Source organism: Callorhinus ursinus, unplaced genomic scaffold, assembly GCF_003265705.2.
Source record: "Callorhinus ursinus isolate GAN/ISIS: 27379988/994484 unplaced genomic scaffold, GSC_fseal_2.0 scaffold10, whole genome shotgun sequence".
Taxonomy (NCBI): Eukaryota; Metazoa; Chordata; class Mammalia; order Carnivora; family Otariidae; genus Callorhinus; species Callorhinus ursinus.
The window spans coordinates 23,713,748-23,731,186 of record NW_027397072.1 but is presented as its reverse complement, the minus strand read 5'-3'; the positions used below and the strand labels follow the sequence as shown (position 1 = coordinate 23,731,186).

Below are 17,439 nucleotides of genomic sequence, written 5' to 3'. Positions count from 1 at the left end.
TTGATCATGTTGTTTTATCTGTTGACTTGGTTCTAGGGAGAAAGTTAGGAATATAGCTTATGGACTGTGGGAGAATTGGAGTTTGAACTCCGTACTTCAGAGGCAGTGGGGACGCCTGAAGATTCTACAGTCATGTAAAAGGAGGTATTTTTTAAAAGTTAGTCTGTAAGCAGTGTCTATGAGTATTTAAAGGAAGGAAAAAACAAGTGAATTAGAAATTAGGACACATAGTATACCTTATGAGTTGATTGGTAGTAATCTACAACTATGAGGTGAGGAAAAGGGGCAGATGTAAAAAATATTGTGAAGGAATAACCAGATGATTCATTGGATATAGAGAGAATGAAGCTATGTATTTTCAAAGTTTTATCTGTTTACCAGTAGCCCTCTCCCTTCCTTTGCTAGGCAAAGCAGGACTTAGTCAATGCTCAGCTCATATATTACTTCCTCTAAAAAGTCTTCAACAGGTCTCTCACCCTACAAAATTAATTCTGGGATCTTTGTGTTCCTAAATGTTGATCATATAATTAGCATTGCCCTATTACATCATTAATTTATAAGCCCTCATTATGCTTTAAGTATTAGGATTTTAAATCTGCATGACTAGAACAGTTGTAGTGACTGAAATAAGTTCAGAAAGGGATTTTTTTTTTTTTGAGGAAAAATTATTTGGTTTTAGATTATATAACAGTTGCAGTGTTCCATGCCTGCCTATGTGATCCAGGAATAAGCTTTGGTATATTGCTTTTTTCCTTTGGCTTCACTCTGAAATCTGAGGCGTCCTCTGCATATTCATGTTTCAGATTAATTTAGGTGTCATAAGGCTTAAAACAGCATAAGGTAAAGAGAAAGTGTCATTTAGTATAAAAATAGGCTATATATTCAGATAGAACTGGGTCCTATCTTGCTGTTTTTGTTGTTGCTGTTGTTTTACCTTGCAACTGTGACTTTTCTGAGTTTGTCACTAAAATGTACGTCATGATGCCACTTAAAGATTTCTTGAGGAGGGTGGTCAGCGTTAAATGAGACTACCTTTGTAATATGCCTGGTACAAGATTGGTGATTGTGAGGTACATAAGTTCGTAAAGAATGCCTTATTTAGGGGCGCCTGGGTGGCTTAGTCAGTTAAGCATCTGCCTTTGGCTTGGGTCGTGATCCCAGGGTCTTGGGATCGAGCCCCGCATAGGGCTCCCTACTCAGCGGGAAGCCTGCTTTTCCCTTCTCTCTCTGCAGTTCCCCCTGCTTGTGCTCTCTCACTCTCTGTCAAATAAATAAATAAAATCTTTTTTAAAAAAAGGCCTCATTTATCTCCCAACCTTGTCAAAATAACAACTGTTTTGTTCCTAATGAATGTCATAAGCATGTTTATGTAAAACTTGTTTTCTGAACATGTTTTGAGAAGAAATTTTTAAAGGTAGAAAAACAGGTTTTTACCTGAAAAGCAAGGAGTTGCTTGTGTCTGAAGATAGAAGCATTGATAAGCATTTACTGCTATATTTTAGCACAGAAGTCTGGAGTACAGTATCAGCTCTTTGTGTCTCTTGTAGAATGATGAATTGAGTTTTCTGCAACCATAAGCCATTAGGTGATTCCGACCACCTTATGTGGACTGAAGGAAGAAAATTTTGCTAGCAGAGGTCACTACTGGCAATCAGCAGCTGCTGAGGCAGTAAGAGACTGACCACTGCTCCTGATAACATTGTGTTACCCTTAAATGTCCCCACACCCCCAATAAGCTCACTTCCAATTAAGCCTACTGAAGGAAAATGAATGTATATGTTTACTGGTCAAGTGTATGTATGATCAGTTGTTTTTCTCTATTTTGTCTACCCTCTGTCATTCTGAAACAAAAGATTTTACATTTAATACTCTGAATAAAAGAGGAATGAATAAATACTTGTTCCTTCCTGTACAGGATCTGTGTATATCCTAAACCAGGGATGGGATGAAAGCACAGTTCCATTTACAACTCCCGTAAGTCAAGTGCTCCACTTCTCATCCACAGTCCCTCAAAGTCATGCTCGTTTTTTCAAAGCAAACTGACTGGCAGAGCCCCTTCCTCCCTGGGTGCCCTGTGCTGTCCTGTTGAGATATCAAAGCCTAAAATACAGTGTTACTACTCTTGATATCTACAGGCGCCAGTCTGAGTAAACCGTAACTACTTGTGTTCTGCTTTCTATAAATATCTGTTCAAATTGTGGCTAGAATTGTCTCCCAATTCACTCCATACAATCTTTCATCAGGAACTTGGTTCTTAATACTTTCACCACCTCCTCAGTCCTTAGTGGTCTACCAAAAGACTTCTGTGGCAGCTTATTTTCACCACCGAAGGTAGGGTTTCATCAAGGTGGGCAGTAGAGCGTAATAGTTAGGAATTCAGGCTGTAGTCTAGAGTCAGACAGACCTGGGTTCAAATGTTGCTCCGCCACTTTGGGCAAATGATTTAACCTCTCTAAGCCTCAGTCTCCTTATCTGCAAAGTAGAGATAATAGTATTTATCGTAGGGTTGGCTGTGAACAGTAAGTGAGATTATCAGTGTAAAATGTTTAACATATTGCCTGGAACATTTTAAACATCTAGTAAATCTTACAAGAATCAAAGAGTGCAGGTAAAAATTGCTGGGATAGAGGGGAAGGATGCTAAAAGGCAATTTTTATTTTATAATTTAGCCTATGGTAGATCCTACTTACCTTCAGATAAAAGTGAACCAATAAAAATTATGCTTGGAGGTGTTGCAAGGGAAGAGACTAAACTGTCAGTCAAATTTGTTTAGTGATTACTAAGGCCAGGGAATGGAACAATGACTGAGATGTGGTTCCTACCTTAAAGAGTCTTAAGAGTTTAGTTTCTCTTTTAATAAAACTTCAGTAGCCACTGTTAATCTCATAAGGATACAGCAAAAATAAATATGTGATATTCTGAAATACAGGTCTCATTATAGAATTTAAGAAGAACGATAAGAAATCTGTCAGTCCTATATCTTACATGGGTGAAAATCTGGAAGAAGGGCTTTATAAGAAGTAAAAAGGATCACTGCTAGTAGAGTGATACCTTTATAAATATAATTTGAATGAGAATTATGGTGTGATTGACTAAATATTTCAAGTTCATATGATTTTTTTATTTTCTAATTAAGGTACCACTGTTCAAAGTCATTTAAATCCCAACAAAAATGAAATGTGCAAATAAATTATGATACTCATACCATGTCATGATTAAAAATCAGGTTTCCTAAGACTAATGACATGGGGAAATGCTTTATGATAAAGTGAAAAAAAGCAGGCCTAGATATAGTATACTTCTAATTTTTTAAAAATAGAAGATAGAAAAGTGTATAGTGTTACAGAACTATAATGATCAAAACAGGATGGTATTTGCATAAAACTGACCCATAGAGAAATGGAACAGTATAGAGAGCCCAGAAATAAACTCACACATATGGTTAATTAATGACAAAAGAACCAAGAAGTGGAAACAGTCTCTTCAATAAATGGTATTGTAAAAACTGGACAGTCACATGCAAAAGAAATGAAGACCACTGTGTTATACTATGCACAAAAAGTCAACTAACGACAGATTAAAGACTTGAATGTAAGACCTGAAACCATAAAACTAGAACAAAATGGGAGGACATTCATCTTGCCAATGGTTTTTTGGATTTGACACCAAAAGCAAAGGTAACAAAGCAAAAATAAACAGTAGGATTACATCAAATTAAAAAGCTTCTGTACAGCAAAGAAAACCATCAGCAAAATGAAAAGGCAACCTATGGAATGGGAGAAAATATTTACAAATCATATATCTGATAAGGGGTTCATATCCAAAATATATAAGGAACTACAACTCGAGAAAAAAAATCCAATTAAAAAATGGGCAGAGGAAATGAATAGACATTTTTTCAAAGAAGACATATAAATAGCCAACAGTTACACAAAAAGGTGTTCAACAGCACCAATTATCAGGGAAATGCAAATCAAAACCACAATGAGATATTTCATGCTTATCAGAATGGCTATTATCAAAAAGATAAGAAATAACAAGTGTTGGTGAGGATTTAGAGAAAAGGGAACCCATGTACATGTTGGTGGTAATGTAAATTGCTACAGCCAATACGGAAAAACAGTATAGAGGTTCCTCAAAAAAAAACACAGAACTATATGATCCAGCAATTCCATATCTGGGTATCTATCCTAAGGGAAAAATCAGTATCTCAAAAAGTTATCTGCACCCTCTTGTTCGTTGTAGCACTTAGCAATCGTCAAAACCTGGAACAACCTAAGTGTTCATCTGCTGATGAATGGATAAAGAAAATGTGGGGTGAGTGTGTGTGTGTGTGTGTGTGTGTGTGTGTGTGTGTGTAGACTAACATTCAGCCATATAATATCATTGGAATGGAGTATCATTAAGCTGTAAAAAATAAGGAAGTCCTGCCATCTGTGACAACATGGATGACCTTGAGGGCATTATGCTAAGTGAAATACTTCAGAAAAAGAAAAATACTGTGTGATCTCACTTATACGTGGAATCTAAAAACAAAACAAAAAAAATGAACTCACAGATACAGAGAACAGATTGTTGTTTGCCAGAGGTGGGGATGCACATTGGGCAAAATGGGTGAAGGTGGTCAAAAGATACAAACTTCCAGTTACAAATCAATCTTGGATGCAAAGAGCAACATGGTGCCTATAGTTCACAATACTGTATTGCATATTTGAAGGTTACTAAGAGTATATCTTGTAACTTCCCATCACAAAAAAAAAATTAAACTATGTGGTGATGGACTTACTGTGGTAATCATTTCCTAATACATCAAATCATTATGTTGTACACCTAAAATTAATACAGTATTATATATCAATTATATCTCAATTTTAAAAAGTGTATAGAAGAAAACCAGTAGTTAATCACTGATAAAGATTACAAATATATTTTCTTTTTGAAACTTCTATTGAATGAAACATTTCAAAGAAAATGATTCAGGGTCTTCAAATACTTAATACTTTAAAAATACTTGAGACCCAGGGTGTATTAGGTTTTCAATTTAACATAAGTCACACTAAAAATCTTTTAGTTTAGATAAGCTACCCCAAAAACAGATACTGACACAAGACAAAAACTGAAAAGGAGAAAACTTTCAATACTAATTTAACTCATTGTTCTAGTACATAAAATTATTATGTACCCCTGCCTGTAAGCACTGACCACAGGTCAATAAATAATTTGGATTTGTTAATAACTTGCATAAATCTAATTCTGACATATTACTAAATCATACCTTGAGAATAGCTATAAGCTTGAGAAGGATCGACTACCATGTCCATTGAGAAGGAGTTGTGTGATTCCTGAGAATGTTTCTCCATCACCTCTACTGTATCACTGGATGAAGATGATGAAGACAATCCCAGTCTAACATATCTTCCTTTTTTACCACAGAGTGAACAATCTACTGGTGTGGCACTAGGTCCCCTGGGCAGTTGAACTTCATCTCTGTTGTAGTTTCTAACAGCTCCACTGTGATGCACAGAGCGTTCCCGTTGCCATATATAATGGGTTGGAGCAATAGCCATAACCTACAGTGGAAAGCTTTCTTTTAGAATTTTAATAAGATTTTAAAATTTGGTAAAATTAAGTACAAAAATATGACTCACACCTATCTCTAAAACTAGATCTAAAAACCTAAGTTACTGATGTTAAAAAAAAAAGACCTCTCCAGATAAGACAGTATAGGGTGTGTGTGTGTATAAAGTGATTCACTGCTTGAATCCTTAAGACAATACAAAGTACTTAAGTTATTTCAAATATTTCAACCTTACAGGTTTTTCAGTTCTGAATATTCTAAGTTTGGGATAGATAATACAGTTAGTCCAAAACAACACATAATTCTTAACTTTGGAATATATTTGGTTGGAAATAACATTGTTAAGGTTTCTAACTATGTATGTTAGGCTAATCTTAACATGTTTGCACTTATGTCAAGGGAAAAGGTGAGTAAGAACATGGGTAAGTTACTTAACCTCTCTGTTCCTCAGTTATCTTATCAGTAATATGGAGAAAATAATAGAGTCTCCTTTAGAGGGTTTTTGCAAGAATTAGATGAGGAATTAATTATAAAACACTTAAGATTCATTGCTACATGTTGGGCTAGATAAAATACCGCCTTTTGAGTCAGGATAGCCTTAGTTCCCTAACGTGGCTCTGCCACTTACTAAGCTGTAGGATAGTGGGCAAGTTACTTAGCTTTTCTGAGGCTCAATTTCTTCATATTTAAAATGGGGATACTATCTGCCTCATAGGAGGGTTAGAAATGTGTAAAATCCTTATCACATAGTAAGCAGCTGGCAAATGATAGTCATTTAAGAAGTCAAAGTAGGGAAATACACCTACATATGTTGACCCCATGATGTCTAAAATTTCTAAGCAGAGTGTTAGAATGTTATTCTAAGCAAAAATGTTTAGTTGCCGTTATCAGTGATCAAAGTAAATGAGAATTGTAGCAATTTGTTAGTTAGGCAGTGCCTTATTAATGCCTAAACCAGTGATTTTCAACTTGTTTCAAGAGCTCTGAGTTTTCATAGACTATATCAGGGGTCCCAGAATGGACTATGGGAAGACCAATTTTTAGGGGATTGTGTATAAAATTTCGCTTGGAAAGAAGGCTTTTGTTATTAAAAATGAAAACCTTAAACCCCCAGATTGAGACCAGTCCACTTAGAAAACAGGGTACCCGTGGACTCCCCCCAAATAATGGCATAAAGAATGCTAGCTATGCTAATTTTTTAAAGTATATTTTAGGATTGAATTTATTTTATAATCCACGTCTTAAATCCTTCAAAAAATTTTTCAACAAACATGTAATAAAGTAACATAATTTTTTGAAAGTAGATGTAAAGATATTAATTCTAACAATAAATATTTCCATAACAATATAAAACTAGGTTCAGAGCTACCTGAAGTGAGAAAGTAGAGTATCAGAATTTCTTATTCCTCAACACTTGTACATCTTTATTTCCTATTTCTGGAATGTCCTCTCCCTTTTGTCTTAGTATTGCTTTTCCTTCAATGCCAAGCATAAGTCCCACCTTTCCAAAAACTTGTTTTTAGATTGTACTGTTTTATTGCTAATGCTACATTAGGACTTTAGCATGTGTCTAGTACTCAGATAGATCTTTTTATGAATGTGACCAATCTACTGAAAGTCCTCTGGGCAGGAATAGTCTTAAACACCTCTCTATCAAATGCCTTCCACACAATATTATGTAGTCATTGTATATTTCTTATTGATGATGAAAATAATTAAGAATTAGAGGCCACTGACATAAACTTCCAACAACATGATTTTTTTAAGAACCCTGTAGCAAAGTCTAGTGAGAAAAGCAGAGAAAAATAGGAAGCAAAGGGCACAAAATAGGTTTAGTAAGCCGTTCTTTGTATAACAAACTAGGTATGTCTCTCTAAATGCTAACCCAGCTAGAAAAATGCATGGACACATGCTTGTGTACTTTTAAATGTGTTTGCATATATTTTATACATACAAATATTAGATTATTGTGATAACAGCAAATTGCAACGAAAACTGTAAGAGGGTCAAGAAAGTAGGATTTTGGTCTTAATTCTATTAGTTCTATGACCTTGGCGAATTACATAATCTTCTGGGCTATAGGTATCTTTCGTATAATGAGAAAACAGGTCACTTACAGTCCTCAAATTCTGTGATTTATGAAAGTAACTTGTTTTGTTTTTTTAAAGATTTTATTTATTTATTTATTTGACAGAGAGAGAGACACTTCGAGAGAGGGAACAGAAGCAGGGGGAGTGGAGAGGGAGAAGCAGGCTTCCTACGGAGCAGGGAGCCTGATGTGGGGCTCAATCCCAGGACCCTGGGATCATGACCTGAGCCGAAGGCAGATGCTTAACAACTGAGCCACCCAGATACCCTGAAGGTAACTTCTTTGAAGCATTAATAGCACTTGATCTACTACAAATGTTATCCTAGTTTTTATCTTATTCTGTCATTTTTAGTGGTTTATTTTAGTGTCTTTGACGGATGTTCCAAAATTTAATACTTGGCCCTGTTTTTCTCTATATACTCTACTTCTCTTTGATTTCAAGAGATAGTATAGTGTAGGTGTTAAAAACACTGACTTTTTGGGCGCCTAAGTGGCTCAGTCGGTTGTGTCTGCCTTCAGCTCAGGTCATGATCCCAGGGTCCTGGGATCGGGTCCCACATCGGGCTCCCTGCTCAGTGGGGAGACTGCTTCTCCCTCTCCCTCTGCCTGCCGCTCTCTCTGTCAAATAAATAAATAAAATCTTAAAAAAAAAAACCCCACAAAACTGACTCTGGAATCACACTGCCTAGGTTTGAATACTAGTGTGCTGCTTGACTAACTGTGTGACCTTAGAGAAGTCATTTAGCCTCTCTGTGCCTGTTTCCTCTTCTGGGATTATCTAGCTAGCTGTAAGAACTGTTGTGAGTTAACACATATGCAGTACCTAGAACAGTACCTGACAAGTGCTCCCAAAGTATTAACATTATGTTCACCTTGATGTCTTATTATTCTACCAAGCTTCAAACATCACTTATATGTGATGACTCATACTTAACTCATACATGTTGACTATTCACTTATCCAAATATCACCTTAAATTCATATGTCTGATACCAAATTCCTTATTTTCCCAATAAACCAGTTTGTTTCTTTAGTGATTCCTATTTCCATTATGGAATCCATCACCCTTTCTGTTCTACAGATTTGAAGCTCTGAAAGCTCACTCTCCCATGGGCCCTATATCCAACTGGTCACCAAGTAATGACAAGTATAATTTCATAACATTGATTTTTCTTTGGCATCACTATCTTCAGCACTAGGTTTACACCTTCCTTCCTGAACTATAGCAAGTTTAACAGTTTCCAGTACCTTCCCCATATTGCATCTCTGCTGCATACGGTCATTGGATTATTTTGTTCAAAACTCTGTTTATATCACACCTCTGCTTTCTAAATTCTAACCTGGAATCAAATAGTAGCAAATCAAACAAATCAGCTCTGATGATACTGTGCCATCTAGGCCAGAGTACATAATAAGAACAGAGAAAACCTTCCTCTTGATAAAATTGCTACCCTCCATCAAGCATAAAGGGACTGGAAGTGGAGTCTCTTTCTCATCAGATTGGCATATTCCATAATCTGTGAACCAATCTAGAAATTAAGCTATCATCAATCTAAATATGTTCCACCTGAGAGGAGCTGATGTCCAAAAAGGTAAACTGATTTTAAGAAGATAATAAGATCAGAATAAATAGGGAAATTGTCTTTACTCTTTTCTGGAGAAGCCCTACATATATTTTTCAATATAATCATACCTCATCTCTTTCCAAAAAAGGATTTGAGGCAGCTGAAAAAAGTAAAAAAAAAAAAAAAAATTCATTAAACTAGGACCCAAAAGGGAAACTTTGGCTAAAGGGAAAAAGCAGACATGCCGGTAGTAAAGGGTGATAGAATTAATGTAGTTAGGCATAAAACTTGGCTCTTAGCTTCTTTGCAGCAACCAACATTAAAAAACAGAGACAAATTAAAAAATTCATACTATCTGAAAGGAGAGAATAAGTTTTTTGAGAGTGGTATATAATGGAAAGATTGCCAACTTTAAGTACTACCTGGCCCTGCTACTTATTAAATGAATGACCATGGACAAGTTACAACCCTTCTAAGCCCCAGTTTATTCATCAGAAAATGGAGAGAATACTTATGCTACTTAAGTCCTTTTTTTTAAAAATGCTATTTAATTCCTGAGAGAAAATAACACAATAGACACAAATGTGTTTTCCAATTAACCAATATAAGCAGTGGGAAGCTAGCTGTCAGAGAAAACAGAACATTGGGAAGTCATTAAATGTGAAGTTCTGGGTTTACCACTTAGTTGATGTATGATCTTGAGTAAACCTCAATCTCCTCAGTCCTCAGTCTCATCAGATGTAAAATGAGAATGCTACAACCGTCACAGGTATTCTTGTGAGGATAAGATAATTTACATGAAAATATTTATGAATTTGTAGAGCATAATGCAAATGTAAAGTATTATTATTGTAAACCAGTTTGTAAATACTATCATAACTTGGGCTTACTTTAGGATGAGACTAAAGAAATGGGTTGGCAGTATGTCAATACCTGGCTCTCAATAACAAACGCATAGAATACTTGACTAAATTTCTAACAATACGTCTTGCCACTTAAATGCATCAAACTTCAGTGCAAGGATGATATAATACTTCTTTATAACAACCCCCACAACACTGAACTTAAGTGTCTTACTTCTAAATTAGCTGTTAAATGAATAGTTAAGAGAACAGGATAAAGTCTAGGTAATTTCCTTTCCTATATACCACCATGATTCAACCGTACCTGGTTGGAACAGCCATAAGAAAGCCTATCTACCTATGTGCCCCTGTTGTAAGAGGCAGTACTAACTCAGCCTAGTGAAGAAATTTTATAGTTTATTGTTTTACTACATGGATAAGAAGGTATGAAAAAGAATTGCAAGCTTTAAATTCCATTCACTCTGTCAGTCAGCAGTATTTACTGACTACCTACTATGTGTGTGGCATGCAGTTCGAGGGATTGGGGGTGTACAATAAGAAAATAAAGATCATGCCCTCTTGGAATTTATATTCTAGCAGGGGGAATAGACATTAGCAAGATAGGTGAAACAGAGTATATTATATGATGGTTAAGTGCTATGAAGAAAACTGGGAAAAGGAATACAGAGGAATAGTGGGAGGTACTACTTGTTATTTTAGCAGCTTTATTGAGCTATAACTCAAATACCATACAATTCACCCACTTAAAGAATACAATGGCTTTTAGTATATTCAGAGTTGTACAACCATTACCACAGCCAATTTTAGAATATTTTCATCACTCCATAAAAAAGGAAATCACACCCCATTCCTCCCTCCCCTCAGCCTCTGGCAACCTCTAATCTACTTTCTCTTTGGATTTGTCTATTTTAGACCATTCATTTAAATGGAATCATACAATAATATGTGGTCCTTCGTGAGTGGCTTCTTTCACTTAGCATAATGTTTTCAGCGTTCATCCATGTTGTAGCACGTAACAGTACTTCATTCCTTTTAACTGCCAAATAATATATCATTGTATAGCTATACAATATTGTTTATCCATTCATTTGTTGATGGACATTTGGGTTTTCACTTTCTATTACAAATAATGCTGCTATGAATATTCACATACAAGTTTTTGTGTGGACATAGCTTTCTTTTCTTTTGTGTATATAACGAGGACTGGAAATGCTGGGTTGTATGATAACCCTTTGTTTAGCCTTTTGAGGAACTACCACACTGTTTTCCAGAACAACCACACTATTTTAAATTCCCACCAGAAGTGTATCAGGGTTCCATTTTCTCCAATCCTTACCAACACTTGTTATATTTGTCTTTTTCATGATAGCCATCCTAGTGGTTGTGAAGTGATATCTCCTTGTGGTTTTGATTTTGCATTTCCCTGATGGTTAATGATGTTGAGCATCTTTCCATGTACTTTTTTGCCCATTTGTTTACCTTCTTTCAAAAAGCCTTTTCGGATCCTTGCCCTTTTAAAAGTTGAGTTGTCTTGTTATTGTTGAGTTGTAAGAGCTCTTTATATATTCTAGATATAAGTCCCTTATTGGACAGATAATTGGCAAAAATTTTCTCCCACTTTGTGGTTTGTCTCTTCACTTTCTTTATGGTGTCCTTTGACAGACAAGTTTTCAATTTTGATGATCTTTTTCTTTTGTTACTTGTGCTTTTGGTATCATCTCTAAGAAATGTAATTCAAGATAATGGAAGATTTATCCCCATGCTTTCTTTTAAAAGCTTTATAATTTTTAGCTCTTACATTTGGGTCTTTGATCCATTTTGAGTTAGCTTTTATATATGTTGTGAAATAGGGGTCCAACTGCATTCATTTTCATGTGGATATCCAGTTGTCAGAGCACCATTTGTTGAAAAGACTATTCTTTCCCCATTGAATTTTCTTGGTACCCTTGTCAAAATTCAGTTGAACACAAAAATGAAGGTTTATTTCTGGACTCTTCGATTTTATTCAATTGTGGGAGATACTACTAGATACACAGTGGTAAGGAAAGGTTTCTCTGAGTTGATATTTAAGTAGAGTCCTGAATGAAGGAGGAAGTGAAGCACACTGATACCTGGGGGAAAAGCATTCCAGGTAAAAAAAAAATCCTGAGGTGACAATGTCCTTGTTGTGTTTGAAGAATGGCGAGGAGGCCAGTGTAGTTGGAGGGAAGTGAGATGAAGTAAAAGAGATAAGAGTTGGTGGACCAGGTAGAACCATGATAAGGGTTTTGCCTTTTCCTCTATGTGAGATGGGAAGCCTCTGGAGGCTTTTGAGTAGAGGAGTCATGATTTGACTTATTCTAAAAGATTTAGTCTGGCTGGTGTGTGAAAATAGACTGCAGGAGAGAGATTATAAGAGCGACTACTTGGAAGGTTATGGCAATAATTGAGGCAAGAGGGGACAATCAAAGTAGGGCTTAATGGTAGAGGAGGTGAGAAATGGTAGGATGCTAGGTATTTTCTTAAGGTATGGATGTGAGAAGTGAAGGGCAACAGTTTTTTTGGCCTGAACAACTAGAATGATCAAGTTATGATTTATGAACATGTAGAAGATTATAGGAGGAGTAAGTTTGGAGGTCTATGTGGGGGAATCAGAAACTGGATTTTCAGCATGTTAAGTCTGAGGTATCTACTAGATAATGAAATATGGATAGGAAATTTGATATGCACATCTAGATTTAGGGGAGAGATCTGTTGTCAGTGTTGAAGCCTTGAGAGACTAAACTTTTCTTTTGATCCCATTACACAACTGAGTTTACAGCTATCTGAAACTTTTTAGTCTTTTACACATACGCCATTAAGCCATACCATTCCCTGGCTGTTTAATAGTCTGATGCCAACACTGAAGTATTCCCAGCTCCAATCGTGTAAATTAAGTTGCTGCGGTTATAATGCAAGTTGTTCTTAGGAGTGGGTGGGCAATCTGCCATGAGGTGAACATTACCTATCCCGGCCTCTTGCCTCTGGTACCTGCTCCATGCTTTTAGCTGAGTGTACCATGGGGCTTGAAGTGTTTACTTTGAAAAAATCAGAGTGTTCAAATAAGGCCTACTATCATGTCCAAGAATGGCACAGGTGCACAAATTATCCACTGGGGAGGTGGTGATAAAAAATAGCAATAAAGGACTCTTTCAATGCTCTATAATTGGAATGAGTTGTTTAAATCCTTTAATGAGGATCTGTTAATTTGGGGAATGTATACACACCCAATTTTTCATATTTTTCTATTGAATTCAATCCTGAAAAAACTTGGCCTGCTATTCAATCTTCTAAGTTATTTTTGAATCCTTTCATTTCCCCCAACATTCAACAATCCTCTTAATTCAATCCACAATTATGCATGCTTTCTAATATCTTCATCTCATTAATAAATATAATTAAGAAGGTTAATTCTGGGCAGAGTTCTATGACACACCTTCAAAGTATTCCCTGAAGTTTGACACTAATCCATTAATTGGCTCTTTTGGCCTATCATCATTTAACTGGATATGACTTCATTTAATTATAGCATTATCTAATTCACATTTACCAAACTTTACTGAACCAGTACTGGCTTACAATGATCACTGCTTTCCATTAATTTTCTACTCTAGAATAATATTTCTTTAGTTTGAAACATTAACTCTTTCTTTACTGAAAACCAGAACATTAGATAAAATAACCCATTTTGTTTTTTTATCTTTAAATTTTATTTAAATTCAATTAATTAACATATAGTGTATTATTAGTTTCAGAGGTAGAGTTCAGTGATTCATCAGTCATATATAACACCCAGGGCTCATTACATCATGTGCCCTCCTTAATGCCCATCCCCCAGTTACGCCTTCCCCCCCGCCCCCCTCCGACAACCCTGTTTGGTTCCTATAGTTAAGAGTCTCTTATGGTTTGTCTCCCTCTCTGGTTTCATCTTGTTTTATTTTTCCCTCCCTTCTCCTATGATCCTCTGTTTTGTTTCTTAAATTCCACATATGAGTGAAATCATGATTGTCTTTCTCTGATTGACCTATTTCGCTTAGCATAATACCCTCTAGTTCCATCCGTGTCGTTGTAAATGGTAAAATTTCATCTTTTTGATGGCTGAGTAATATTCCATTGTGTGTGTGTGTGTGTGTGTGTGTGTGTGTGTGTGTGTGTATGTATATATATACACCACATCTTCTTTATCCATTCATCTATTGATGGCTATCTGGGCTCTTTCCATAGTTTGGCTATTGTGGACATTGCTGCTATAAACATTGGGGTGCAGGTACCCCCTCCGATCACTATGTTTGTATCTTTTGGGTAAATACCTAGTAGTGCAATTGCTGGATCATAGGGTAGCTCTATTTTTAACTTTTTGAGGACATTCTATACTGTTTGCCAGAGTGGCTGCACCAGCTTGTATTCAGCGCTGTTAAGAGGGTTCCCCTTTTCCTGCATCCTCGCCAACATTTGTTGTTTCCTGACTTGTTAATTTTAGCCATTCTGACTGGTGTGAGGTGGTATCTCATTATAGTTTTGATTTGTATTTCCCTGATGCCGGGCGATGTTGAGAGCATCTTTTCATGTGTCTTTTGGCCATTTATATGTCTTCTTTGGAGAAATGTCTGTTCATGTCTTCTACCCATTTCTTTACTGGATTATTCTTTGGGTGTTGAGTTTGATAAGTTCTTTATAGATTTTGGATACTAGCCCTTTATCTGATAAGACATTTGCAAATTATCTTCTCCCATTCTGTAGGTTGTCTTTTGGTTTTGTTGACAATTTTCTTTGTTGTGCAAAAGCTTTTTATCTTGATGGAGTCCCCATAGTTCATTTTTGCTTTTGTTTCCCAAAATAACCCATCTTTTAATTTTTAGTGTCTTTCTGTTTTATCTTAATAGAAACTCTTTATGTATTATTCTATGTGAAAAAGGTATGATTTTTAACATATTTAAATTTATTTAAATTTTAGACCATGCAGTTTGCATTTCAATCTTGGGAACTTGAAACTTCACAAACTTTATTTAATGGAAATTATTATTCAGCTCCAAATGTTATTAACATATTTTGGAATGTGCACACTGTTCTTTCCCAATATATTTGTGATCTTTTAGACTAGATAAACACAAACAAAAATACTTACTACAGAAGTAGGCTGCTCTGAAAAACAGAAATGACAATTTTTAATTATTGTGGTATAAAATTAAAACATCAGCATTGTAATATACAAGTTGTACTCATGGTAACTATTAGGGTTAACAGTCTACCCTTACATATACAAAAAATTAAATATTAGAAGCACATTAAAAAACAAGACAAGGGAAATTACATAAAGAGAAAACAGAGATTACGTATATAAAGTACTTAAAAAATCTTACCTCCTCACAGCATCGCCTGCTTACAATAGCCCTATAGTCAATTCTATCCCAGAGTTGGTCCCTTAACTTTAAGAAATTAGGGAACAATTTTCTCCAGTTTTTCCCTAAAGCCCATGGAAAAATTTCATATTTGGATTCTTCTTCATCTTCTTCAACTGTATTAGCCAGATACCTAACAAAAAAGACCAACAACTCAAAAAAGAAATGGGAAAAGGACAGGAACAGGCAGTTCACACACACATACACACACACACACACACACACAATCACTTATAAACATAAAAGACGTTCAACCTTACTCATAATTAAAGAAATGTAGGTTAAATATAAAAATACAATGAATTTTACCTTGTTGAGTTCTGGATAGTTTTGTATTCCTATAAATCTTGAGCTTTGTTTTGGGATGCAGTTAAGTTACTTGGAAACAGTCCAATCCTTTCAGGTCTTGCTTTAACGATTTGTTAGATGGATCTGGAGCAATGTTCAGACTGGGGCTAATTATTCCCCACTACTGAGGCAAGACATTCCTGAGTACTCAATATCCTGTGAATTATGAGTTTTTTCAGTCTGGCTGGTGGGAACAGGCACTATTTCCAGCCCTGGGTAAATGTAAGGCACTGTTCCCTCTAATCACTTCTTATGGTTTTTCCCTACACCCAGGTAGTTTCCTTATATACATATGGGAATCCGTATCCTCCTAAATACTTGAGGGGGATCAGGCATGCACAGAAGCAGGAAAACATGACCCATAATAAAAAGAATCATCAATCAAAACTGACACATGTTAGAAATAACAGACATTAAAAGTTATATTAATTCCAGATATTCAAAAAGATAAGAAGACACATTCAAATTATACTTCTAGAGATGAAAATTACATGTACAATGAAAAATACATAGAGTGGGATTAATAGACTAAATATTGCAGAAGAAGATTTGGGCACTGAAGACTGCAATATAAACTATCCAAAATGAAACACACACAGAAAAAGAAACAAAAATAATAGAGGTGAAACTGGAGTCCCTAACGGATGTTGGGTAGCCAAAAAAAAAATATTTGAAGAAATAATGGCTGAAAAATTTTGAAATTTGATGAAAACTATAAAAATACTAATAAGCTCAATGAACCCCAAAGCACAAAATTCAAAGAAAATGACACCAATGCACATCCTAATCAAATTGTTCAGAACCAGTGATAAAGAGAAAATCTTAAAAGCAGTCAAACAAACGAAAAAGACATGTTAGATAACACAGAAACAGAGATAAGGATAGAGATTTCCCAATGGAAATAATGAAAACCCCACAGATGACTTTCCAAGAAAAATAGGCAACTTACAATAAAAAAATTACAAAACACGTAAGAGAACAAGGCACCATAAACAGAAACCGATCCTGACGTGTGAAGATGCTGAAATAGACAAACACCAAAGGAAAAAAGGTCTCAAAAGCAGCAAGAAAGGAAGGCAAATGATCCCAAGTGGAAGGTTTGAGATGCAAGAAGGAATAGTAAGCAAAGATGTAAGCATGTGGGTTAATCTAAACAAATATTCAGTGTATAAACAACAGTAATAATGTCTCTAAGTTTCTGGAGGGCTTCATGTAGAACCACAGAATTGTAAGACAAGAGAATGTAAGTTGAGAAGGGGGTGACTGGAGTTAAAATGCTTAAGGTTCTTGATTAAAAATAACTGGGATAGAGCTTCCTGGTGGATGAACATGTGGAGATCAGATGTGCTGAGAAGGTATGGAAGCTCCATGCCCTTTTTCCATATCCTGCCCTATGCATCTCTTCCATCTGGCTTTTCCTGAGTTACATCCTTTTATTATAAACCGGTAACTTTGAAGTTAAAAAAAATAAGTAACTGGGATAACTGCTAAAAGAATAGATATAGACTGCATAATTTTCTAACAAGTAGAGGAAAAAAGTATCAAAAATAAAAATTTAAAAAATTTCAATCAGAAAGAA

At 35.6% G+C, this 17,439-nt stretch overlaps 1 protein-coding gene across 9 annotated transcripts in view; it reads right to left on the bottom strand.

Moving 5' to 3' along the window:
• The window catches only part of SPDYA (speedy/RINGO cell cycle regulator family member A), a 33,973-nt gene that overhangs the window by 2,782 nt on the left and 13,752 nt on the right, over positions 1 to 17,439 (bottom strand). For 5 of the 9 annotated variants that reach the window (XM_025867983.2, XM_025867984.2, XM_025867986.2 and 2 more), the window contains 2 exons: positions 15,474 to 15,645; positions 5,276 to 5,570 (listed from right to left, as the gene is read on the bottom strand). In XM_025867983.2, coding sequence (XP_025723768.1) covers positions 5,276 to 5,570; positions 15,474 to 15,645 — 467 coding nt within the window. Of the gene's footprint in view, positions 1 to 1,434; positions 1,566 to 2,404; positions 2,473 to 5,264; positions 5,571 to 9,360; positions 9,393 to 15,238; positions 15,256 to 15,473; positions 15,646 to 17,439 lie in introns of those variants that run through there. The other 4 variants (XR_012379678.1, XM_073897196.1, XM_025867987.2 and 1 more) reach the window with 4 other exon arrangements.